This window comes from Berghia stephanieae, chromosome 8 (genome assembly GCF_034508935.2).
Source record: "Berghia stephanieae isolate SIO BIC M18660-M18661 chromosome 8, UCSD_Bste_1.3, whole genome shotgun sequence".
NCBI lineage: Eukaryota > Metazoa > Mollusca > Gastropoda > Nudibranchia > Aeolidiidae > Berghia > Berghia stephanieae.
Window position 1 is genome coordinate 42,064,083 of NC_088367.1, and position 26,083 is coordinate 42,090,165.

Sequence of the window (26,083 nt, forward strand, 5' to 3'; positions counted from 1 at the left end):
AGATAAACCTAAACTGGCAAAGCGACGACAAACATTGGATTCTCTCATTCCTGAGGTTAAAAAAAAAAAAGAAAAGAGAAAAGAAAAAAAAAAGAAGTTCCACATTGTGATTGTGACAATGCCACAGATACCAGACACCACAAAATGGGATACAGTACACTATCAAGTCTTACACAAGTAAGAACTTAACATAACATCAATAGAAGACGAAAGCAATGCGTTGTTAGTTGTATATGTATATTATATTTATTCAAAAGTCCACTTCCATCAAAATACATGTAAAAGATCCATAACCATTACAACATCTCTCTACACGGCACATTTTCACTGGAAAGGATCAAATAACTTAAAATGTCCATTATCGCAAGAAGAAGGGAATCTCAGGGATAAAATCAAATTTTAAAAAAATAAATCAACGAACAAAAACCACTAACATTAAAAACAAAAACAAAACAAAAAAAACAACGATAAAATCATCATAATGTACGATTTATTCTTTTCTTTACTCTTTTTTTACTTTAAAATCTTGCACACCAAGAGTTACAACGATGATTGAAGATGATAAATTAATTACGCACAAGGAGGAGAAAAATGTATAAACAGTAATAGAAGTGAATTATATAATACCGTAGTAATAATGTTAAAAATGTGATTGAATTGAAAATAGACTGAAAATAGAACTATAAGACATCTAATAGAAGAACTGTAAATATAAAAGGAGAGAGGAACAGGAGTGGGGGGAAGACGGAGTAGGAAAGAGGGAGGACAAGACGAGAGAGAAAGAGAGAGAGAGAGGGGGGGGGGGGAGGGGCGTTGAAAGAGGAGAGAGAGAGAGATAGAGAGAGACAGACAGAGAGAGAGAGAGAGAGAGAGAGAGAGAGAGAAAGAGAGAGAGAGAGAGATACATAGCTTTGCTGGAGGATAAGGAAGTGAATAATAAAAATAATCCAAGATGAATAATAAATCTTTCAGTATAAGTGGAAGAAGAATTAAACTTTTAAAGTAAGGAATAAAAAAGAGTTCTATGTGACGATTCAGACTGACAGACGATGAGAGCACAATAAATAATGAATGGAAGTGTAATTGTGTCACAGTTTCCATTCCACGATATAATCTAATCCGTGATAAATTCAATTCAACAGCAACGCATTTAATAATTTCTGGACAACACAGCAGGGACCAACATTAATAATAAGCAAATGCATGGTCGTGAATGAAAGATCAATGTCAGTTGGAAAAAAAAAAAAAAAAATTAAATAAAAATCAAAATAAATTAACGAACCACAATAAGGAAGAATCAAAATACATAAGTTTCAAAATGCAGAAATAACCTGTAAAAAGTTTAACTAGATAGAACTTCATCTCAGTCGAAATGAAAGGCAATGATAATATTGTTACACAACTATGCTATAATAATAATAATGATGATAACTGAAAATAGCGAAATGAGCAAACAGTTAAACTGGCAAAGACAAAAGGAAACAGCCAAATACGGAACCAGAGTCAAGACTATACTGTACCTTCTCCAAGTTTTTGTCTCAAAACATCCAGATGCAAACCCAATTTATTAAGACTTTCCACCACTACATTAGCGGCAAAACAAATGTAAATTGTCAATACAAACAAACTCTGCTCCATTATTAGCCAACTAATGGAATCCTTTCTATTGAATCCTCTGTCAAAATTCTTTCCACACATTTCACAAAAAAAATATAAAAACGATGTACGAGTCTTAAAAGAAGACTGCAATATAAAATAAAGCCAAGACAGGATGTACCAAATGTCATTGTATCTTCTTTTCTTTTTCTTTTTTACTCCAGAAGTTTAATATTCATAACATAAATTTACATGCATGCATAAAAAACACTCGGGTGGTCGACTGAAAATGGTCTTATTACAAAGCATAATGGTGATAATTGTGGTGGACAAACAAGTGCCTTTGATGACTCAAACCATAGAGGCAGACCTGTTTAGATGACTATTTCTTTTTGGTTTTTTTTTGTATTTTAGTAATGTATTGATATTTTCATTGTTTTTTTTTTGTTGTTGGCTGAAGAACGGTTTTGAGCCTGAAACATTCCGCGTTTTGTATTTTGTTCTTTTTTGAAACTCCAAACTTTTTTTTTTTAACTTAAAACTTCATTTTAGGCAGAAAATTCTTGATAAGGCAAATACTGGCAACTATTAAGAGGGGTGAAGGGGGGAAAAAGAATTATACTTTCATATGATAAATCCAAAAAAAAAAAAAAATGAAAACAAATTATAATGCAATCAGTAACAAATTGGATCAAGATGTCTGATTTCACGTTTTCTTCCTATGACTCTAAGCAGGTCTGCGAGATGAACAAATCACGTCATTCATTTTTTAAAAACCATAAATGTGTATGAATGTGTCTACAAGATGACAAATGCTGGCAATAATAATGGTAGTACTAATAATCAACTACGATAAGAGCGATAGTATAATACAAGCAAATGCAAAGATGGATGGAGGCACTTATCACATGCCAGCCGACAAAAGATGGCAAAAGATGGGAGGTGCGGTGCAGCTTGAAGCCTGGCAGTGACGGATGTTACTTTTTTTTTTTTTTTAAAAACCTTTTTTCTATCAGTCAAATAAATTAAAACAACATACAAGACTAATCCAATTTTTTCGGGTTATTCTTGAGGGACTAATAACCCACAGACAATCAATTGTCAAGCGCTTATAAATATCACAGAGTAATTAAAATTTTAAACTAATTGCCCATTTCTTTCACCTAGTCTGCTGCCGAACAGTTAAACTCTCACCAAAAAAAAACAAAAAAAAAAAGCACCACAGTCTGAGGCATATTAAGACTTTTGCTGCCAGTCAAAAAGCGATTGAGTAGCCAAGTAAAGAAAAATAGAGAATTGGTTGCACAGAAGGCAACAGAAAAAAACAAAAACCGCTTGAAATGAAAACAGAACTCGTAATTTTCTTTTCTTATTTTCATTCATAAAGAGAAAGTTTATATAAGAGAAAGGTTAGAAAATAAAAAAATAGGTACAGAAGTTAAGGCAAATACAAATATACATAAATAATACATCAATATAAACTCTCTTGTTACTTTTTAAAACTTTCATGCATCCGATGTCACTTATAAATCATTCCCTTTGAATTCAAAACTAAAATGGTACAGAATGGTTTTTTTTGTTTTTTTAAAAAGCAAATTGTATTGCAATTCTTGTACCGCATAATCATTATCACATTATTTGCCTTCTTCTCAAGTTGTTCCAAGGTCAGTTTGTAGTGCGTTGTGAACAATATAGCGGCATTAGAACAGTACTTCCTCTCTTGTTGGTAGTTGTAATTGTAATTGTGTTAATATGATAAACAGTTCAAAACGATGGCGTGTAACTAAGGAAATGCGTTGTGTCTGAACAAATAGAATGATCCAAACTCTTCCGAATTAAGAAATCTCAGTTCTGCCACTTCCACTAAAATAATGAATGAAATTATTCAAAACTGCACAAGTGTAGTTGGGATTTTTAAAATTATTCCTCATCGTCGGTGTCGTCTTCTGAATCATCCTCAGCTTGCTCCAGCCAGTTTAGCCATTGATTCACCTTGACAAATGAAAATAAATATATGGTTATCTCATCTGAAATACTCGTGCCAAAAATATTCTTTTAAAAAATTATCTGAGATTCAAAGGTTAAGAGACTTTATTATTCAAAATTGCACAACAAACTCAGGCCAAGGATAATCAAAGTTGACATTTGAAGTAGCATTCCCTCCCTCTTTGTCAAAACAGATTCAACAAAATTACCCATCATTTATTTAGAATTCGACTTGGACAAAAAGTTTAAATTCAAATCAACACAAATTTTTAAGGGAAGCTGATAGCTCCACAGCAAACTCTAAACTCACAGACATGCTCGTTTCAAATCTGTGTTGGTTGAGCTTTTCTGGTAACTGTTAAATGTAACACAAAGTACTACAAGTCCTATCCCGAAGGGTAACAAGATTTTTAAAACTATTTAACTCGCTACAATCGGGACAAACATCGGATTCCATGAGCTAATTTTGTTTGCTTTTGGAGGGTTTTACAGCACTTGCGATAAGTGACCCCCATGCCCACCCAAAAGATCCCAACCAGGTTCCATGGGCCTTTTGTCTCTATAGGACCAAACACATATTATGGTGGGGAATAATCTTAATACTCTCAATTCATACTTACTTACTTACTCTTAGGTGTTTCATAAACACATATCACATATGATCGACAGTAAGGCATGCCAGTGAATTCTGTCTTCTGCCAGCTTCAGAACCTCACCCCAGGTCCAACCGAAGGATGTCATCTACCTTTCAACCAATCTTTTTCCAAGTCTCAATTCATACTACTTGAATATAAAAGATCAATATATAAAACCGTACCTGGAACAAGGCCTTGCCCTTCCCTGGATACTGGTCATTGACTTCCTCCTTCCATTGAAGGTAGACCTCCTCGTCAATCACCTCCATGTTGTACAGATTGACAAAGAATCGCAAGAACATTCCTGAGGGAGAAATAAGAATTTAAAAAAAAAAAAAAAAATCATTCAAGAAGAGGATTGATAATTTTGAAAAGAAAAAAAAATGGCCTCATAAATTTAAAATGTGCACTGGAATCCACATAAAATCAACAGTCTTCGAGTCAACTTCTGTTCATTTATCTCAACACCTCTTGTTGGTCCCAAAACCTATGTTCTTTATCTAAGCTTGTACTTGTACCATTGATAATGGATAAATTCAACTTTGCTTAATGTCAACCATTGGTCTCATTGGTCAGGCAGTGTTGGCTATATCAGAATTCCACTGTACACACATTATATATATATATATATATATATATATATATATATATAATCAGCAATTCACCCTTGAACCTCACTTTCATTTCTACCTTGTATTATGTCAAGGTGAACACACACAAAAAAAAGAGAAAAAAAAAGACATTGAAAATTACACAAAATTTAAAATGTTCACAATCATGATTGAATCGGTCGATATAACGGTACAAAAGAAGCAAAAGTAGAAAATGGAACTTAGGTGTGCTGATATAGGATATTCTTAACATTTGATATAAAATAATGCATTCTGGATACATCTTTCCATTTCAACAACTGTATTATCTTTGTACCAAACCATTTGATCAACACAAAGCAGTTTGTGATAAAGAAATACTAAATCTGTAACCTGCTGATTTGATGAAGCTTCATATATATATATATATATATATACGGCAGCCATTTTACAGAAAAGATAATCGACCATTAGAAATGCAAGTCGTGGTAAGTCAACCCCTTTACCTTTGGGAAATTCATTGGAGAAGCAGAAGACCTGTATAGCATACAGTGCTGCCATCTGTAGGTCTGTATGGTCATGTAGGAACATTTGAAGGACTCCCTGAAAACAGGACGATTCAATTCATTATTATCATCAAATCCACAATTATTTTTTTTTCAAAATTACTAAAAGGTCATTTCAGTAATGGTAAAGAGAAAGACGATGAGAAAATAAAAATGACTATAGTGCTAGATTTATGACACAAGCAACAAATTGAAATGGTGTCTTTTTGTGAAGAAAAAATCCGAATTTCTATTATTTTTTTTTAATTGTATTGCCATTTTGTAATAGTTCAAGTTTATCTGTATACACAAATTAATATCCTTCAATGCTGTAAATTTGATGTGGTGTAATTCTTAAAAGTCAGATAGCTATTTCTATGGAAATGTTTTTGTTTTTAAGGGTTTTATGGCACATGCAACACATTTAGGTAATTTCAGCGCCAGTAAAAAGGAAGAAAATTCGAAAGTAAAAATATTCTAGATGTACAAGTAAAAGGACTTTAGGAAAAAGGAATATAAAAAGGGGAATGGTTCAAATAGGGAACAGATGTAGATTCCAAGAGCACACTATCAGTGTACTTAGTTTGAGATCACCTAAATGTCTCACTCAAACACTAACACAAAATCCCACCAAGAAGTAGACACTCAAATGTTTACAAATCATATGTTAAAAATTAAAAAATATCAGTACATAACAGAGAGATGATTAAATATAACTATACATTCGACTGTTTCCCTTCCAGCGTCGGGACAAAACTAAGTAATCTCGTTCCAAGACGAAGACAAAAAAACATGTTGGAAAACAGATACAGGGGGATAGAAGACACAGCAATGCTATGGGCCTTAACAGCTGTAAGAGACTTCTGTGCATACCTTGAGCTTGTCTAAGAGCTCCTTCTCCTTGTCCATGGCTGCTTTATCTGGGGTCACGGTGGTGTCAGCACCATCTTTCAATGTGCTCTCCTGGGTGATGTACTTCAGAATGCTGTAAAACAACCACATAATAATTAATAATAATAATAATAATAATAATAATAATAATAATAATAATATAATGATGATAAAAATGATGATGCTGATAATAATGACAACAACACTAATAAAAATAACAATCATATTAAAAAGAAGAAGAAGAAGAAGAAGAAGAAGAAGAAGAAGAAGAAGAAGAAGAAGAAGAAGAAGAAGAAGAAGAAGAAGAAGAAGAAGAAGAAGAAGAAGAAGAAGAAATAAGACAAATGACAAATGCCATGAAGTCCACTCTTATGCTAAATCGTGTTTGACTTGTCTTCCTGTACAAAAACTTGCAATGTTATTATTGTCAATAAAAAATCGGTATGTCCCACATGCCATTTTCTGTTACAAAAACCTTTGTAAAAAAAAAAACAATATAAAATTAAAACCAATCATTACTTATGAGACTAGCATTGAAAGCCAAATAAAAAGAAGAAGATGGTGTTGGATGGGTCATGTGCCAGAATGGAAAAAGGGTCACTTCCCAAGACAGCCCTCTACTGGACAGCAGATGGGAAGAGAAAGCGGGGAAGACCCAAAGAAACCTGGCAAAGGACCATGGAGAAAGAATTAAAGGAAGCAGGCCTGTCCTGGAATACAGCCACCGCAAAAGCAGCCAATCGCAAAAAAAAAAAATTAGATGTCTGGCGGATGCCCTATGTGCCTCAAGGCCCGAAGAGGATTAAGTAGTAAGTATTACTTATGAGACCCAGCAAACATGGATGTGAATGGCTATGATTTATACCTACTACTTACCATGTGACCAAGATGTTGACAAATCTCGGATCCGTTTGCAAAGGAGTGTCCACCTTTTCTTTAACCCACTTGAAAACAGCAGCAGCCGTTGGTTCAGCAGCGATTTGCCTCACGAGCTCGGACTGGATTCTCAACAGAGGGAACATGAAGCTGAGGCCACGATCCTCCAGAATCTCCAGCATGCGCTCCTTGCGTTGGTCGTGTTCTGTTGTAGGAATTAAATCAAGTACATTCAGCCAACATTTCCATGTTAATTTCACAAATAACCCTTAAATTCTATCTATTTAAAAAAACTTTCTTTTATAGAGAACAATATCCACAAATCATGCTCAAAGCACTTTACACAGGATCCCAACCCAACATCAATAAATAAAATGTAAGACAAGACATGATGCTTGTATGGCGATATTACATTTTTTTTTTCTCTGACAGAGAAAATGCTGTGAATGGCCAGGTTTTAAACCCGAGTACGGTCAGAAAATGTTAGTAAAAAAAAACTTTTCCAAGGACTCAACTATGCATTGCTCAGAGTGGGACTTGAACCCAGGACTTTCCGATCTGAACACGTGTCATACCACAAGATCACATAACCGCAAGTGACCTCTCTGCCCTACCCAGTAAAAATAAAGGAAAGAGATTTTTGCAACTTTTCAAAATTGGAAAAAATGTATTAAAAATGAGCATGAACATAGATAATTTTATTCAACTACCATTAACATGCACAAACTAAAAACATAAGCTTTGATACTACGCCTATAATTTGTCTCAGAAAAATGTAATAAATAGGCATGGGATAAAAGTAACCCAGGTAAACTACGGATATAGTCGGTGTTAGGAATGAGTGAGTTAAGTTTTCTGACACCATATCACCTACCAGGCAACATTGTGAGCAAATCCAGTTTGCTCTTGTTGAAGGCATCCACCAACCACTCCTTGTCCTTAATCTTGTGCATGTGTTGCAAACAGAGTAAGAACAGCGGGTACTGCACGCCTCCAACAAACGGATCGGCCAGGCCGTTCAGGGACACCAGACCCAGGGTGGTGGCCATGGCCCCAAACCTGGCCACATGCGACTTCACCAAGGGAATGTCCGTCTCTAAATCGCCAATCTGCTTGCAAACTCGTTTGAAACCCTGAGGAAAAGAATTAAAATGTGATAAAAAAGAGAAGGGGAATGAAACAGACAATGCAGAAAAAAGGAAAACCAAAAAGGAACCAAGTCTAGATTTTATTTAATTATCTTTAGTGAAGAATGGGGTTTGTAAGTGAACGATCCTTTGGGGGGGGGGGGGGGGGGAAATTAAATATCATTTCAAAAATTAATTAACAAGCCATGAATCCCCATTATAGGTAATCCATTTAAATTTTCAAAAGGTAAATATATAGTTTCTTTCAGCTAATAAGGCAATCAAGTAAAAAAAGAATAATAATAAAAAAGACAAGACTTTTTGTTTCTAAGTTTAATCTAGTTATTTATAGCTTATCAATATAGTGATAACATGGAATTCCCACCCATACATCCCGCAAAAAAAAAAAAAATAAATAATAATATATGAATGTATTTCACTAAGCTCATCAATTGATCATTTATATAAGAATCCAGTTCTTAAAAAAAAAAAAATCTACATTTCAAAAACAAGCAACTCACTGAATAATAAATATAAAAACCAATGACCACAAACCTCCACGAATTGATCTGTCGAAATTATCTTGTCAGTCCTCAAGTCATCTATAAGTTTCATTGAAAGCTCTTGCTCTGCATCTGAGATACCATAAATATATAGGGAAGCTTTTAAAGTTTTTATACAAACAGTAATATCAAGTATATCCATCATATTTTCTAACTACCAGCATCGAGTACGACCCTGTTACAGATCTGCCTACCTGAACAAAATTTTAATTCATAATTTTCTGGGGATAAAAACCAACAATTTACACTCATAAGAATTATTTTTAAAAAGCACTTCAAAATCCTTAAATTAATATAATTTAGCATCAACTTTCATTTTTATTAAGTTTTAATAACTTAGAGCTGCTAATGAAGTTATGAAATGGAGCCAAAGTTTCATAATTCTATGAATTTTTCATACTAGTTGTGGGCAAGTCTGCTGCTAGTCATCACATCAGAAATATTTGGTTTCCAACAGGTTAGAAATGAGCATTGTGTCAAAACAAGTGACCAACCAACATCAGGGTCATACTCGAGACATGATAATGAATTTCTTTTAATACACATGAATTTATTCAAACCAAAACATATGAAAAAAAATCAATAAAATTGCATTCAATAAATTCAACTGTCAATCTAAAATGCTCTGATATCAAGACATATACAAACCTACCAACCTTTCATACTCCAAAAGTGGAATCAGGATGCCTGAAAATAGGAATTTGAGACAAAAATAGGAATTTCACACCCCCTTTTTTTTTTTAAATTCTTAGCATTATCATCACATTTGTAAATCGGAATTTTTGAGACAATGGCGGAATAGTACAAAATGGAAGAGTGAAAATAGGAATGATTCCACCAAAAGCGTAAGGGTTGGCAGGTATGCATATATACAAATACAATTATTTACAAGTCCAGATAACAAAGACGGGCCATACAATACACACCATTTTTCTCCAAGCTGTGGACCATAATGTGAGAGATCATGTCCGGTATCATCTGTTTTGGAATGCGCATGTTGCGTATGTCCATCACAGTGTCGTTGATGTTGCGACTCACGTAGCATTCAGCCAAAAGGTTGGTCTGAAAATATATAAGCAGAATGATTATCTCTTTCAGTCTTCATATCTCGACCAATAATCAAACTATACATGAAAACCAATTTTTTAAATTCTTTTATTTCTTACAATTTAAAGAAGGTACGCAAGACACTCTACACTCTTGGCCCCGAAGCGGCAGTTGGTGAAAAATGAAAGGACCTTATTTACAAAATCATACTCGTACAGAGTACCAGAGACGCCAACTTTAAATTTGGCTCACAGGAGTTTCAGACACCACTCGTAGGAATTTCAATGCCGAAAGAGGAATTTCCGCACACAAGTAAAAGGAATTGGGATGGTATTTGGCATTGTGTTTACATATTGTATAGTTCCAAATAGATAACTGATTAGAATTATATTATGATACATAAACACATTGCCAAATACAATCCCAAAGTTTCCTTATTTTAAATGAAGTAAAGCGCCAAAACCTAATGGTAGAGATTGTAGTACTGGTGGTAGTGAGGATGATGTGGTGTTAGTGGGAGTGATGATGAAGATGTGATAGTGGTTGTTGTAGTAGTAGTAGTGGTAGTGATGGTTGTAGTAGTAGTGGTAGTGATGATATGGTGGTGGTGGTGGTTGAAGTAGTAGTTGTAGTGGTGATGTGGTGGTGGTATAGTGGTTGTAGTAGTTGTGGTCGTAATGATAATGATGTGGTAGTGGTTGTAGTGATGTTGATGTAGTGGAGATGGTGGTTATAGTACAAACGGTAGTGATGATGTGGTAGTGGTGGTTGTAGTAGTAGTGGTAGTGATGATGATGGTGTGGTGATGGTTGTAGCAGTAGTTGTGGCAGTGATGATAATGTGGTGGTGGTGATGGTTGTAGTAGTAGTAGTGGTAATGATGATGTGGTGGTGGTGGTGGTTGCAGTGGTAGTGATGATGTGGTGGTTTTATTGTTGTAGTAGTGGTCGTGACGATGATGTGGTGCTGGTGGTTGTAGAGGTAGTGATGATGATGATGTGGTATGGTGTTGTAGTAGTGTAGTAGTAGTGTAGTAGTAGTAGTAGTAGTAGTAGTAGTTAGTAGTAGTAGTTTAGTCAGTAGTAGTAGTAGTAGTATAGTAGTAGTAGTAGTAGTAGTAGTAGTAGTAGTGTAGTAGTAGTAGTAGTAGTAGTAGTAGTAGTAGATAGTAGTGGTAGTGATGATCGATGTGTTAGTGTGTGGTTGTAGTAGTAGTGGTAGTGATGATGATTTGGTGGTGTAGTAGTGGTGGTAGTGATGATGTGTGGTGTGTTGTATTGTAGTGATGATGTGTGGTGTGTAGTGTAGTGTATAGTAGTGATGATGATGTGGTAGTGGTGGTTGTAGTAGTAGTGGTAGTGATGATGATGTGGTAGTGGTGGTTGTAGTAGTATAGGTAGTGATGATGATGTGGTGGTGGTTGTAGTAGTATAGAGTGTAAAGATGATGTGGTGTGGTGTTGTAGTAGTAGTGGTAATGATGTGGTGGTGGTGATTGTAGTAGTAGTGGTAATGATGATGTGGTGGTGGTGGTTGTAGTAGTAGTAGTAGTAATGATGATGTGGTGGTGGTGGTTGTAGTAGTAGTGGTAATGATGATGTGGTGGTGGTGGTGGTTGTAAGTAGTAGTGGTGGTAGTGATGATGTTGGTGGTGATGGTTGGTGTGTAGGTAGTTGTGGTAGTGATGATGATGTGGTAGTGGTGGTTGTAGTAGTAGTCATGATGATGTGGGAGTGGTGGTTGAGTAGTAGTGGTAGTGATGATGTGGTGGGTGGTGGTTGTAATAGTAGTGGTATGATGATTGGTGTGGGTGGGGTGGTTGTATAGTAGTGGTAATGATGATGTGGTGGTGGTGGTTGTAGTAGTAGTGGTATATGACTGTGGGGTAGTGGGGGGGGGGGGGTGTGATAGTGTGGTGTGATGTGGTGGTGGTGGTTGTAGTAGAGTGGTAATGACGATGTAGTGGTGGTGAGGTTGTGATAGTGTGAAGTGGAAGTGATGATGATGTGGTAGTGGTAGTTGTAGTGGTAGTTGCAGCGATGATGATGATGTGGTGGTGGTGGTGGTTGCAGTAGTAGTAGTTTTGTTTTTAAGGGTTTTACGGCGCTTGCAACACAAAAGGAAAAATGGGATAGTAAAAAGTTCTAGAATTACAATTAAAGCACAAAAGAAAAGACAAAGGGGAATTGGTTCAAATAGGGAACAGATGTAGATTCCAAAAGCACTCTATCAAAGTACTTAGTTTGAGATCACCTAAAAGTCTCATCCAGACACAAGCACAGGTCCCAACTAAGAGGAATACACTCAAATGTTTATAAATCATATAATATAATATGTAAACTAAACATAATACAATGCATAACAGAGAGATGATTTACAAAAGAAAAAATATCATCTCCCAAAACTATAACTATACATTCGACTGTTTCCCTCCCAGCCAAGGAACTCCGGCCAGGGTCAGGACAAAACCAAGTAATTGCATTCCAAGACAAAGACAGAAAGCATGTTCGAAAACAGATATAAGGGGATAGAAGACACAGTATGTACCTCCCTGCCCACTATGGGAGGTCAGGATCCCCACCCAGGCAGTAGTAGTAGTGATGACGATGTGGTTGTGGTGGTTGTAGTAGTGGTGGTAGTGATGATGTGGTGGTGGTGGTTGTAGTAGTAGTAGTGGTCACGATGTGGCGGTGGTGGTGTAGTAAGAATGGTAGTGATAATGTGGTGTCATGTTTGTAGTAGTAGCAGTAGTGATGATGATGTGGTGGTGGTGGTTGTAGTAGTAGTGGTAGTGATGATGATGTAGTGGTGGTAGTTGTAATGGTGATGGTAGTTGTGGTAGTGGTAGTAATGATGATGTGCTGGGGGTGGTTGCAGTAGTAGTTGTGGTACTGATGATGAAGTGATGGTGGTGGTTGTAGTATTGGTAGTGATGATGATGTGGTGGTGGTTGCAGTAGTAGTGGTAGTGATGATGGTTGTAATACTAGTGGCAATAATGATGATGTGGTGGTTGGGAAGGGGGGGGGGGGGGGTATCCTTGGAACAAATTGACCTCACCGGAATTTGACGGAAGTTGCCCGGAGCCCGGAATTTTTTGCTCCAGACCGGAGTTTTATCCGGTGAAACCGGAGTTTTGGCATCACTGGAGTACATCACATTTAATCAAAGGGGGTCCCCATAGCTCAGTTCGTAGAGCACTCGCTTCACATACAAAGGAATTGAGATCAATCCCAGGTGAAGTCAATATCTTTTTCTGAATCACCCAGCAGTGATTGGGTCGATGGGCCTGTTAGATCTGGTGGAAAGTAACTTGCAATAGACTAGCGTCCAATCAAAAGGGTAGCAAGCAATTCTACTGTCCATTTCACGCTATAAGAACTGGGGTAAACTCCGGTAAACTGAATGGGTATAATGGCTCGAAGGACTACGTTTAATCAAAGCTCATTAAACAAAGTCCTGCATGCAAATGAAAAGCTCATTAAATAAAGTCCTATATTCAAGCTAAAGTCCTACTTACAAACTTAATGTTGTCCCAAATACTTACAACTTTGTCAATCATCTTGTCCTTTGTCAGTTTCTCCTTCTGTGGCGACTTTTTCTCCTCTTTCCCTTGTTTCTTAGACTCTGGCTGCTGCTGTTGCTGTTGTTGCTGTTGCTGTATCGGGGATAAGTTTAAGCAAACGGATAAGTAAACAGTAAATAAGGATGTCTCCATTGGCTACAGAATTAGAAACTAGAACAATAAATAACATAAGACATAAGATCGGGGCGGTTTACAGTTTATCGTGACTAGTATTTAAAAATTACATTAACACTTCAATGATAAAGAAATAAACAAAAAATAACAAACAACCTGAAAAGTATACCTTTTTGCGATATGATTACAAAAAAAAAGACCCAAAAAAAATGAAAAAGATAAAGAAAAATTATTTTATAAAATAAGAAAAGGCATATAAAAATCGGTTGAATGTGACAAAGGTTTGGGCAGAAAACAAGCTATTTTAAAGGACATCAAAATAAATTGTTACCTGTTGTTTCTCCAATAACGGGTTGACTATTTCGGAGATGTCCGTACTCTTTTTGGCTGTAAATCCAGATTCTCTGGGTACAGGATTTTGTGCCTGTGCTGACCGGGGAAGCATAGATGGAGTGTTAGGCTTGAACACTGTAAAGCTCTTCATTGGCCTCAAGCTCACATCCTCCTGCAAAGAAGGTGAGAACATGACACATATAGGGTTACACCATACAACGAGCTGGGACTATGTGGTCTAGTGGAATGACACTCGCATAGTTGAGTCCTTGGAAAAGGCCCTTTGCTCACATTCTCTCACCGTACTCAAGTGTAAAATTAGTACGCTAACAGTGTTGTCTTTGTCCGGAAAAAATTGTAATATCGCCTGACAGGCGTCATGTCTCATTCTACAAGTTACGTGTTGCTGTTGGTCAGGGTCCATTTGTAAAGCACTCTTGAGCACATTTAGTGGATATTGGGCTATGATAAAAGCTCAAGGTTTGTTTGTTTTTTTGACTAAACAGAAACAGCATTGGACGATTTCCACTACCTCCAAAAAAAAATACAAATTTATGAGTTTGTTAAAATGCTGGGACCAAAGTCCAAGTATTTTTTCCAATACAATATTTTTCAGTATACTTAAATAATACTATTTACCGTTTAAATTAAACAGAACAAACTCTTTAAAAAAAAATACAAAACAGGTTGATGTAGAGATGCTGGATTTTAGATTTTAAAAGTTGTAAATGAGACTGATTGACTATTGAAAATAGGACACAAAAAAATACCTTGATTCCATTGGTGACAGGCCCAATGTTGACAATGGGAGGTGAGGCAGATGGAGGTGGTTGTCCAGGTGCACCCAGTGGTGCTGAATTGGTCACCATCATAGATCCTGTAGATGTAGAGGATGATGGGCCTCCATTACTACCTCCGCCAACACCTGGAGGACCAGTGCCTGGGTGTCCTTGTTGTTGCTGGGCAAGACGCTGGAATCGAGGTGGCAGGTCCCTTGCCTGGCCCCCTGCTGGAAAACAACAGCATTGGCATATTGTTAACATATAGTTAGTGAGTGGGGGTGGAAGAGGATAGGGTGGGAATGATTGGTGGGCTGCAGACATGTCATCAAATAACTTATGATTCAATGTTACAAGGGCTGAAGTAACAATCAAATTATCATTTTGATATGAGATAATAATAATGAAGCATTTATAAAGGGCACACTTCCACTCAAAGGTGCTCAGAGGGTCTTCAGAGAGCAACATGGACCTTGTCCATATCCACTTTAGTTTTGATTTAGTTTTATAATTACCAATCAATGATAAGGTAGCTGGATCTAAGCAAATATTGAAAGAAAGTAATCCATTCAATAATGAGTAGCAAGAAATTATTACTTCCCATTATATGGTATGGAAAACAACAACAATGTACACTCTTGGGTACTGTAACTCTAAACAAATATCTTTAAAATATTCGACGAGTGAATACAATCAGAAGACAAGAAAATCTAAATGCCCAAAATAAATCACCAACCTTGTTTATTATTCTGTTGCTGCTGCTGGTTGTGGTACTGCTGTTGATTGAAGTAGTTTCCCCCACCACCGCCACCACCACCACCACCACCATCACGGTCCCTATTGTTCTGGTAGTTGTTTTGATACTGATGGTAGTTTCCAGGTTTTCCTTGATTGTTATAGTAACCACCACCACCACCACTACCACGGCCACTGCCCCCACCACCATCATCTTGCTGATTGTTGTAACCCCCCTGATTGTTATAACCTCCTTGGTTGTTAAAGTTATTTCGTCTCTGGCTGTTAGGGCTGGACCCATTCTCCATAGACTGCTGTTGTTGCTGTTGCTGTGGTTTACGCCCCTTGTTATAGTTGTTCTGGTAGCCTGGTATAACAGAGAGAGAGAGAGACAATGGCAAAAAATATCAAAAGAGCAAAATTCAAGAAAAAATTATCTGTTCCAAATAAAATACAATCCCCCCCCCCCCTCCCCCCATTTATATGAATATGTTATAAAACTTAACTGATATAAAGTGGTTATGGTTAAGAACATACTTATGAATAAATTCATTATTCCTACCAATTTCCTCTATAAACAATACTTTAAAATTCTGAATGCAAAAGAAAATCCAATCATGTCCAAATTTGGCCTCAAACAAAATTCTGCATGTTCCAAATCAATTTGTATAAGTCAGATCCAGACCAAAATGAAAAACTAAAATGGCAATGAGTCCATTTAATTTCTCCTCACCTTGATTGGGCTGGAAGAATCGATTGCGGCCACCCATGTTGTTATGCATTCCAGAAAATCCATCCATCTGAATAACGCCTGGGCCGACACCGATAGCATTGCCTGGTGGACAAAAGGTGCAAAATAATTAATGGCCTATACATCTAAATGAATACAATGATAATCTTTTACTTGACAGTTATGAGTAAAATTTGGAAAAATAATTGCTACAAAGAAATAAAATTTTTAATAGCTCATCACTGCTTATAGATAGAATGAAGTTGATATCAATCGGGTCTTTGTTACTGTTTTTTGCCATCCACGTTTATGAGTAATTCTCACTTAACTGTATTATCCAGACTATAAAAGTTCATGGTTACATAGAGTTTTGTGTGCTGGTATGTTATATTTCCGGATGGCAATGTTGCGAGCTTATTGGCCAAGCGCATACTATCTATAATCACAAAAGAGAACACTTCATTAAGCAATTAAATTTTTATGTGTGATGATATATGGAAACCAATGTCAAATTGATCATAAGTCTGAAATAATAAAATACTTGACTGTCCTAAACGGCATTATTTAATCATGAAGTTCAAATGTTGATACTTACTGATAGATCCTACTGGCATACTGAATAAGTCACCCATCCCTCCTTTCCAACCTGTGCCAGGGATGTTATTCATATTCATCATACCAGACTGACTGGGTCCATTCCGACCCTGATGGATAAGTCATAAAAATAATAATATTAATAATAATAATAATAATAATAATAATAATAATAATAATAATAATAATAATAATAATAATAATAATAATAACAATCTATTATATTTTGTTTTAAAGGGGTTAGAGATCAACATTGTTCTGAACAGCCAGTGCAAAATCTTTATCATCGAGCACAGGATTACTGGCAAATCTAAAAATTATAAAACTATTTCTTACAGACAAGAAACTTGCAAAACTTTTTTTATTTCAGGCTTATCCTCTGACTCAAATTAATATGAAAAAATCTGCTAGGTCCTAATACTCGGTTCGGTCATTTTTGACTAGCATCCTATCTGATCTGAAGGGTAGCAAGCAATTGCGACTGTCCATCTCACACTACAGAAACCAGGATAAACTCTGGATTCATTGGTCTTATGGCTCTGAGGGACTACTTTTTTTTTTTTACTACTTTAGCTTACAATTTGGCACAAGCAGATATGCAAACATATATCATTGAGAAGAAACAAATATAAATCATCTCATAGAAAAAATAAAATATATTAAAATGGTCTATCTACATGTTTCATTCCTACCATGTAATAAATCAACAAATAAAACATAAATACAATATATCATATACTTCTACAAATCAGCAGAACAAGTGATACTGATATTCCAAAGACTGAAATTCAACAAAAAGTCAGGTAAAGGTAAAATAATCAAAATTAAATTAAAGGAGCTTACATAATTTTCTCCACGAATCTGAGAAATAGTCTTGGGTCCATTTTCAGAGCCGATTTTCCTTGGTTGCCACTGTAAATGACAAAAATGAGAACTATATAAAATGATAGAAGTATTGAATTGATTACAGACTTTTAAAGACAATTCAAATACCAAATTTTGCATCATTTTGAGAAGAGCAATCATTTCCATGAGCGACAAGGAAAAGTTAAGTATGTTAAAGATCAGTAAATATCATTAGATGGATGAGATACAAGAGAAATAAAACATTTTGTTGTTCATCTTTCAGTTGTCAACTTTAACCAGTAACAATTGAAAAGATAGAAGAGGATCAAACAATATTTTAGTTCACAATGTCAAGAGTTCATTGTATATATATTTTTTTTGAAAACACAAAACCTACCCCATTATCTCGGAGTTCTATAACATCTTGGAGCATGAATCGAATGCGCGATGGGAGATCGCTATTGAAAGCAAATTGGTTAATTCGCTCAAAGTACTGGTCCATCCATGCCTAGATGAGAATAAGAGGTGGAAATAAAATTATATATTACCCTTCGAGATAAATAAAAGCAAGGGAATACTTGATCAGTGCTGATGGTGACAAAGATGAAAATAGAGGTACATTTGAAAGGATTGCCTTCAAGGGGGGAGCGACATCATCAGTTTTTTTCGACCCAAAGTAACTTATTTTGTGACCCATAGTATGGTTAAATCCTGCCCATTTTTAGTTTCAGTGGACTGATTTCATGAAAGAATATCAAATAGTCTTTATAAATAAGTAAAGGCAAAAACATATCAATGAAAATTAAACATTCTCCTCTATCTTCAACAACCAATCACTTTGATCTTATTAATATCATGTGGACACAATCCAATCAGAGAGCAAGAGGAGAGTTTTTCCCTTAACGCGTTTACTTTGACTTTTAAATGCGTTTTTCTCAAAACTGCAATTTTCGTCACTAAAAACCTATCTCCTCCCTCAGTTTTAAACCAATATTCTTCAAACTTTCTACAAATGAATGTCATACAAATACACAGGTCCTCTAAGAGCCGGATTTTTGAAAAAAATGATAATTTTATGAGTAATTTGAAATTATGTAACTTTTTTCAAGGGGAATAATCAAGTAATAAATTTGAACTTAATTTTTAAAGTTTCTTAAATTAAAAATCGGGCTTCTAGAGACTCTTTATTTTCCTTTTTTCTACCTGTGACCAAAATATTATGACAATCGGTTGATAAACAAAAAAGCCTTTGACTTTTTAAGATCTGTTGTTTATTTTCCAATATGGCGCTGTTTCCATAGCAACGGGCAACTTTTTTCGAAAAAAATTAAATGCAATCATCCTTCCCAAACAGGTACATTATGACTGTGAATAGAAGTTTAGGATATTTCATCAAATAAAAAAAATGACCCTTTCGTGTCACTCCCCCCCTTTAAGCCTAATTTCTAAAACATTAACCCTAATTTTTAGAACGAGAGAGATGATATTATCCCAGGAATAATAAATAACCGGAATGTCCTGTCACCGGACATTACAGACGTTGAATGCTTGGAAACTTTCAATACAGTTTTGAATGCACTCTGGTCCAAAGATTCTGTGACTCTTCCCTGTTTTAATTGGACTACTGTAACTGAACATTTACAGTGATGGGCCATGGGACCTTTTCCAAATACAAGCCATTCAAAACTGAAGAAGACACATCATGTGGAGTCTGTGTATTCATAACCTTTTTGTTGTTATTCAAAGATGACATGGACTCGTTCTAGCATTATTAGAGAGTAGGAAAAAAGTGCTGCCCTACAAGTGCATGCCAACAAGCATAAGTAGGGAGTGGGGAAAACTGCACTTGTTTGTTTCACCATATTCTCACTGTCAGTGCATTGATTATATCGGGAAATATTTTTTAAAGGAGGAAATTCCTCCTTTTAACACAGACCTGCCAAATTGAAAGCTTCAAATTGAGTCATTTTTATGTCATTTTTTAGTAATTTGACAAGGAAATTCATAATTTCTGAAATTGTGTACGAACAACCACAATATTATTAACATTATTATTATTATAGTAGTAGTAGTAGTAGTAGTAGTAGTAGTAGTAGTAGTAGTAGTAGTAGTAGTAGTAGTAGTTCTTATCATTATTATTATTATTATTAAAGTATTACTGAGAATTAAAAATTCGTAATTTTCCATAAAATTTCGTATTTGGCCATGAAATTTGTCTAAAATTCGTAAAATTACGAAAAATTTGTAAGATTCGACAGGTATGTTAAAACCAAAATCATGGAGTTCCACAGATCTGCGGAAAACCATAAGCACTGGTTGACAGTAAGAGACTTGGGAAGTTTATAAGCTGAGGAAGATGAATATAGATTCTATATGTAGGAAAAGCTCAAATTTAATATTTCTGATCATTTCAAAGTAAAATTCACATGTCAGCATCTGGCTCATCATCATTGCCTTTTTCACCCTGGGTCAGGGTATAGGCCACAGACAAACAGTTTTCATCCTTCTCTATCCCGAGCTAACTTTTTTTTATCTCGTTCCATGTCTTATCACTTCTGTCGGCTTTGATTTGTCGCCTCAACCAGATATAATACTGGTTTGAGACAAATTATATAGAAAGCAGAATAAGTTTGAAAGCATTGCAGGCAAAAGGTGAATAAATACTACAGATAAACATACCCGCGCTTTAGGTGTGTCTATACGCGGGCCTATGGTACGCATTATCTGACATAAACATTCCAGGTCCTCGGACATATCTTTAATCTGCGCGTTCTTCTTCTTTTCCAACAGCTGTTTGATACACTTATGTAGAATTCCCTCATGAAGCATGTTGAGTTTGCCAAGCTCACCTGAAAAAAAAAAACAAAAAACAAGACATTATAGAATATGATTTGTTTAATACTATCTGACTGAAAATACATATAGAGCCTCAACTAAGATATAATTATCAAGCTGGCAACAGTAATATTAATAATAACAATGGCACAATTTCTATCAAACATTCAGAAATATAAAATAGTGTCACCTAAACTAGTGGCCCCAGTCGCATTTTTATTGTAATCACAATAATATCTGCCCTTGCTTAAATGTAACTGTTTCTCAGTTCACTATAGTTGGTTTCTAATATCCTTAGCTACTCACTATTATAAAAAGATGAAATTCGTGTCACTTAAAATTACCTTGTTTATATATAAAAACAGGATTAATGATTTATTAAGTACAAGTGTGGTGATGATCGCCACACAAGTTTCCATACCCATCCTTTTAAGAACTCAAATAAAATTTTTGAATATAAAATGTAACAAATATATTTTTTAATCACCCCAAAATTAAGAGTACTCAATACATACCAATGAACTTGAGATTCCCAAGCATTTTCTTCTTGACAATGTGATACTGTTCCTGTTCCTCCACTGTGAGTGCCCCATCTTTCTTGTCAAACACTGTCAAATGGAAAGAGAAATCGTTTTTCAGATCATTATGAGCATAAATGAACATGAAAGATTAGAAAACGATAAAAAGGGCATTTGTTCCTGAATCCAGTAGAAAACGATAAAAAGGGCATTTGTTCCTGAATCCACAAAAAAGTAGGGAATCAGATCCTTGCTCTGAGGAATTGAGTAATAAATATTAAATATGAGCAGATTTAGCCTTTAAAGAAAAGAAGTTCTTAAATCAAACAAAATAAAAGGGTTAAATTTGTTTTGTATTGTAATTGTCTTAAGAAGATTCTACATATTGACTTTGTGCTGGCATCTAAAAAATATTCAGGTTATGAACATTTGTAGACATGCTTGAATGACAATTGCCTTTGGAGACAGTATTACAGAAGCACAGGGATATAAATTACAGAGAACAAAAAAAAAAGAATTGGTCTGTAGTAAAAGAAAAAGATCTTTCACCGGAGAGAAAAAAAAACAAAAAAACAGTTTATATTAAAAGATTTATTAAATAAGACTTGCCTTCCGTTGCATGTGACCGATTTTCAAACTCATCCTGGCACTTATTCAACAACAGTCGGCGGAAAGTCTGGATGAGGATACAGAGAAAAAGAAAATTTGATGTTGACTTTCTGTTGCATGAATTGAATAACTACAGACGTGTTTATCAAATATATATTTTTTTTTTAAACAATCTTGCAGTGAGGATATTGTAAAGCTAAATTTTACAAGGGACTATTTACTGGTAACCTGAAAGCAACTAATATAAATTTTATTTTAAAAAATACAAATTTCAAAATTAGTAGATAAATCTGTGGTTCTGTATTTCAAAGAGCTCGGTTTGAATTTTAACATCTCTTTCAGAAAAGACAAATGTAAGCAACTGTTTTGACTTTTGGTTCCTAGAAATCTTGAGTTAAGAATTTGAAAGAAAAAAAAATTTTGGAAAAAGACAGAGCTGAGATCTTCAATCAAATTACTTTAAAAATTGCCTTTGGTGATAATCAGCTCTAAAGGGAGTCAACATACTAGATCTTTCATTCATTCATTTTCATTTGTTTTTTGTTTTTTTTCAAATTTAATTTCTCTAAATTTAAATCTTTAGTAAGACAAGTTTTCACCCAAATAAGAAAAATAAGTTGAGGTGCTGAAAACAAGTTTTTAACAAACTGGATGTTATTTGATTTTATACAACAACATAAAATATTTAAAGTCACTTACGGAAACTCCACTGTTGGGAGAATCAAAGTTGGGAGAGTCCTCACATAATCTGTGGCACAGTTGAGCATACAATGAACTATATTTGGGTTCTTCTAAAGCCTTTTCAAAAATCTGTTGATTAAAAATGATGAATACCTTTGAACTCTTAATAATAATAAATGAGAAGTATCTTTAATGAAGTTTTGAAATATGATATTGTTTTCTTAAAATTTGAAGCAAAGATAAATGAAATTACCAAATCATCATCATCACGCCCACTTTCATCACCACTATCAACACATATAATTTCACTACCACCATAACCATTATCATCATCCCTTTAGGAGGACGGGGAACGATGACGATGGGCATTCACATTAAATAATATCGCCTATTCATATTGAAAGTAGGTACCTTGGTAAAAATTGCTAATTGGATTGAGCTCAATAAAACCTCTATCATTATATAGCGCTTTTCAACATGATTCTAATGGTGCCAAAATTTTTTAATCAGATTAGGGGGAGAAAAGTTGTACAAATTTAAAGGCTGAAAAATGTACTCCTATTTGCCTTTGTTATTTACTGTCGGACTTTGTGACCTGAAACAGTTGCATTTCCGGTAGTAACCACCATTTGGATTTCAAAACCGACCTAAAATGGCCGTTGACATTTGAGTAAGGATTTTGCTTCAATAATTTCTGGGATGCGGGATATAAATTTGTCCTGAATTTGATTTTGTTAAAAAAGTTAAGTTATTAAATTATCTGCCGCAACAGGAATTTCTATTAACCAACTTCTGATTTTCTAATTATCCAAAGCTAAATAATGGCCTATTTCATCCATGATCAAAGTAAAGTAAGTAGTCCTTTCGAGCCACCAGGCCCATGGAGCCGGAGTTTATCCCGATTTCTGAAGCATGAAACAGACAATAGCAATAGACAGTGGTGATATGATGATGTGGTTGGTCGTAGTTCTGGTGGTAATGATATGTTGCGACAAGGGTGACAGTGACGACGATGATGTAATGGCTGTATATATGATAGTGAATGTGTGTTGATGGTACAACATATGTCTAAGAATTTCTGGAATTTTTCAATCGGAAAATAGTGGGTTTCAGGTGGGAACATATATCATTTCAGAGGGCTAATTAAGTTCCATTTTAAACAGTTTAGACTGTATTCATACTCACCAAAAGAATAATCCCTTTAAGGATAAGGTGTGTTTCTATGCCTACATTTAAAAGTTCTAGGCTCAGCTTATCAAACTTTTCAGGAGTAAGCTTGTTGAGAATTCTGTTGGTAAGAAGAACAGATAATGAAAAAAAATATTAAGACACAAAGTTAAAATGATTAAAGATCAACTTTCAAGTAAATCAACATATTCTTTCAATTAATGGAAATAAAGGGGTTCATCTGCGAGCAGACTTACAATAGAGGGTACTCAAGAAAAACATTTCTTAAATAAAATTGAATTTCAAGAGGCAAAAAAACAAACTCTTGCATCATCACAAAATGCAAGACATCAACTCTTATTTATAAGAAATGTCATTTTAAAATACTTCAAAATTGATGTTGCATATTTAAAATCGGTCACATGACCAATTCTGGACATAGGCTAATGAGAATCTAATTACTGAAACTGTCATGTCAGGCAAATAAATAAAAAAAAAACTGTAAATGGATTTCCTTACCCTCTAACCCGTCTAAATATTTGGTCATTTTTGTCCTTGGCAGTGAGTGCACCTCTGGGAATACTGGGAGGAACCCATCGATTGCTGGTTGTAGCGGGCGTTGACACGCCCGATCCTGAGTTGAGAGTGGGTGGTCTCTCGTCCCTTTAAAATATGAAAACAAGAAAAAAATTTTTAATCGATTGATCATAACTTCATCTACTCAGATTATATCTTTTAAATTATTACCAGAAATTGTGAAGTTTATTTTAATTGTATTGTCCGATCTCAGACAAGCATGAGAGCATAAAGCCGTTAACTAATTTCAGATGTTTTTCTTAATGTGTGATTGTTGGTTCTTCAAACAGCTACTTTATAACGTGCCCAAAATGTGCACAATGCTGTTGCAAGTAGGTAAGAAAGTTGGTAATGACTAATCAAACCCTAATCGAGAATAGTGGAATATTTTTACAGACAAAAATAGCATATTGTTTCAACTAATCAAAACAAAATATATATAATTTGCTAGAATTAGAAATTATTAAGTTATCAGTCTTCTAAATTTTAAAAAGGAGAAAAAAAAAATTTTAAACTCAACTGACCTTCCTCCTAAGTGTGGAGAAACACCACCCTTGGATAACTGTGAGTCCAGTATGCTGCTAATCTTTGACCAGTTTTGAGAACTCGTGATTACTAAAAAAAGGTTTTTAAAAACGCTTCTGATGTTTTACCCACCTGAAATAAGAACACAATTTAAATCATAAAAATAAAATATATTTCACAAAGTTCAAATTCAAAGGTCTCAGTGTGAAGTGTAAAGTGTAATGAACACAAAATAGTTATGGAGGTTTCGTTTGACTTTTGAGGCATTTAAAAAAAAAAGAAACCTACTCTCCAATGTTTTTTATCTAAGTGGATCAACTATACTATTCGCCTGCTGCTGTGTTTCTTCAGCTTAGAACTCACAAATACAGTAATACAGACTTAAGGCTAAGGCAAGGAGATTCAGTTTTCCACTCACACTGCCACTGCCGCCGGATCAAAATCAAATTATCAATGTTGCTGGATGAATGTTGATTTATAATCAATTTCTCAACTTGAAATAAACTTTTTCACTTTTCTGACGCTAGCGTAACAAAGATAACAATCGTACCTTAGTCCAACATACATCAAATTACAATACAAAAAGTCCTCGCCCTACTCTAACTATCTAACATCCTCCTCACTCACTTGCCAAAATTTTCTACCTATTCTTCGAAAATTGAAATTGACTGAATCTCGATGAATGAATTTCAACTCTCATCATGCTCGATAATGAAAAACAACTAAGCGACATTGTCAATTGTGTCTCATATATAATAAATAATTACATAATGTTCAGATTTGTGAGGAAGAAAACATTAAACTTGATTATGGAAACAATGACATAACAAAGGAAAAGAAAGCCTTGCCTAGTGACGGACATTTCATAGCTGGACGGCAAGACAATCACAGATCAAACGAAAAACACACCCATTATAACGAGACATTATCGATGTAATAATTAAATGTGAAATATTCTTACCGATGAATGGCTGTGGTTTCTGTATAACTGTTTTAAATAATTTTAAAATAACCTGCCGACACTCGTCAACAAGAAAGATACACCATTACGCTACAAAACCACTCTAAAATATCCTGAATCTACAGCCCACAATGCTCAAGCTATGACGAATTATGGGAAAATTCATAGCATTAGAATCTACGTAATCCGCCGACGACAAACGAGTGGGCTGTGGCCGCTTTTTTATTATTTCTAAAAGAAGTTTAATATTCTTAAAATTTATACAAAAAAATTCTAATTTTAAAAATAAATACTATGATACATATGAATTTAAAAAATAATACTAATTCGCTTTAAATTATAAATAAACATGATACATGTTTCTAAAAATATCACAACGTAATGACCTACATTTCAATGGGATTGATGCTTCAAAAATAGGGTCACTTAACATTTCTCACAATATTGAAACATTACTCTGTGGTTGCTTGGACAGAACCAAAACTGATCTCACGCTAATAACTGCAGGCGTTGTCAAATTAAATACTGTAGTAAACACCCCCCCCCCCACCTACCCAATCCCTTTTGGTAAATCTACGAGCGTTCGTGACTGGAGAGATACCGACAGAAGAAACAGCTGATCGCGTCAAATTCCTCTTCAT

General features: G+C 35.0%; 1 protein-coding gene across 1 annotated transcript; it reads right to left on the reverse strand.

The window, feature by feature from the left end:
• Positions 1–223: 223 nt before the first annotated feature.
• Positions 224–26,083, reverse strand: LOC144979018 (eukaryotic translation initiation factor 4 gamma 2-like). Its single transcript, XM_078925634.1, has 24 exons — positions 25,997–26,083; positions 24,481–24,605; positions 23,900–24,043; positions 23,399–23,501; positions 22,232–22,342; positions 21,533–21,599; positions 20,921–21,013; positions 20,250–20,419; positions 17,968–18,078; positions 17,568–17,636; positions 16,726–16,834; positions 16,134–16,235; positions 15,402–15,767; positions 14,657–14,895; positions 13,885–14,058; positions 13,401–13,502; positions 9,736–9,871; positions 8,802–8,908; positions 7,994–8,252; positions 7,120–7,324; positions 6,226–6,337; positions 5,314–5,410; positions 4,400–4,521; positions 224–3,588 (listed from the first exon to the last, which is right to left on the reverse strand). Exons 1-24 carry the CDS (start codon positions 26,081–26,083, stop codon positions 3,517–3,519), a joined length of 3,282 nt encoding a protein of 1,093 aa, XP_078781760.1. The 3' UTR covers positions 224–3,516.

Excerpts from the sequence above, each read along its gene's own strand:
- LOC144979018 (XM_078925634.1), bottom strand. The coding sequence starts at position 26,083 with ATGAAGAGGAATTTGACGCGATCAGCTGTTTCTTCTGTCGGTATCTCT. Across the intron at positions 16,236-16,725 it reads TATGCCAGTAGGATCTATCA|GCAATGCTATCGGTGTCGGC; the intron begins GTAAGTATCAAC and ends TTTGTCCACCAG. Across the intron at positions 8,909-9,735 it reads CCACAGCTTGGAGAAAAATG|CTTCCCTATATATTTATGGT; the intron begins GTGTGTATTGTA and ends AAACTTTAAAAG.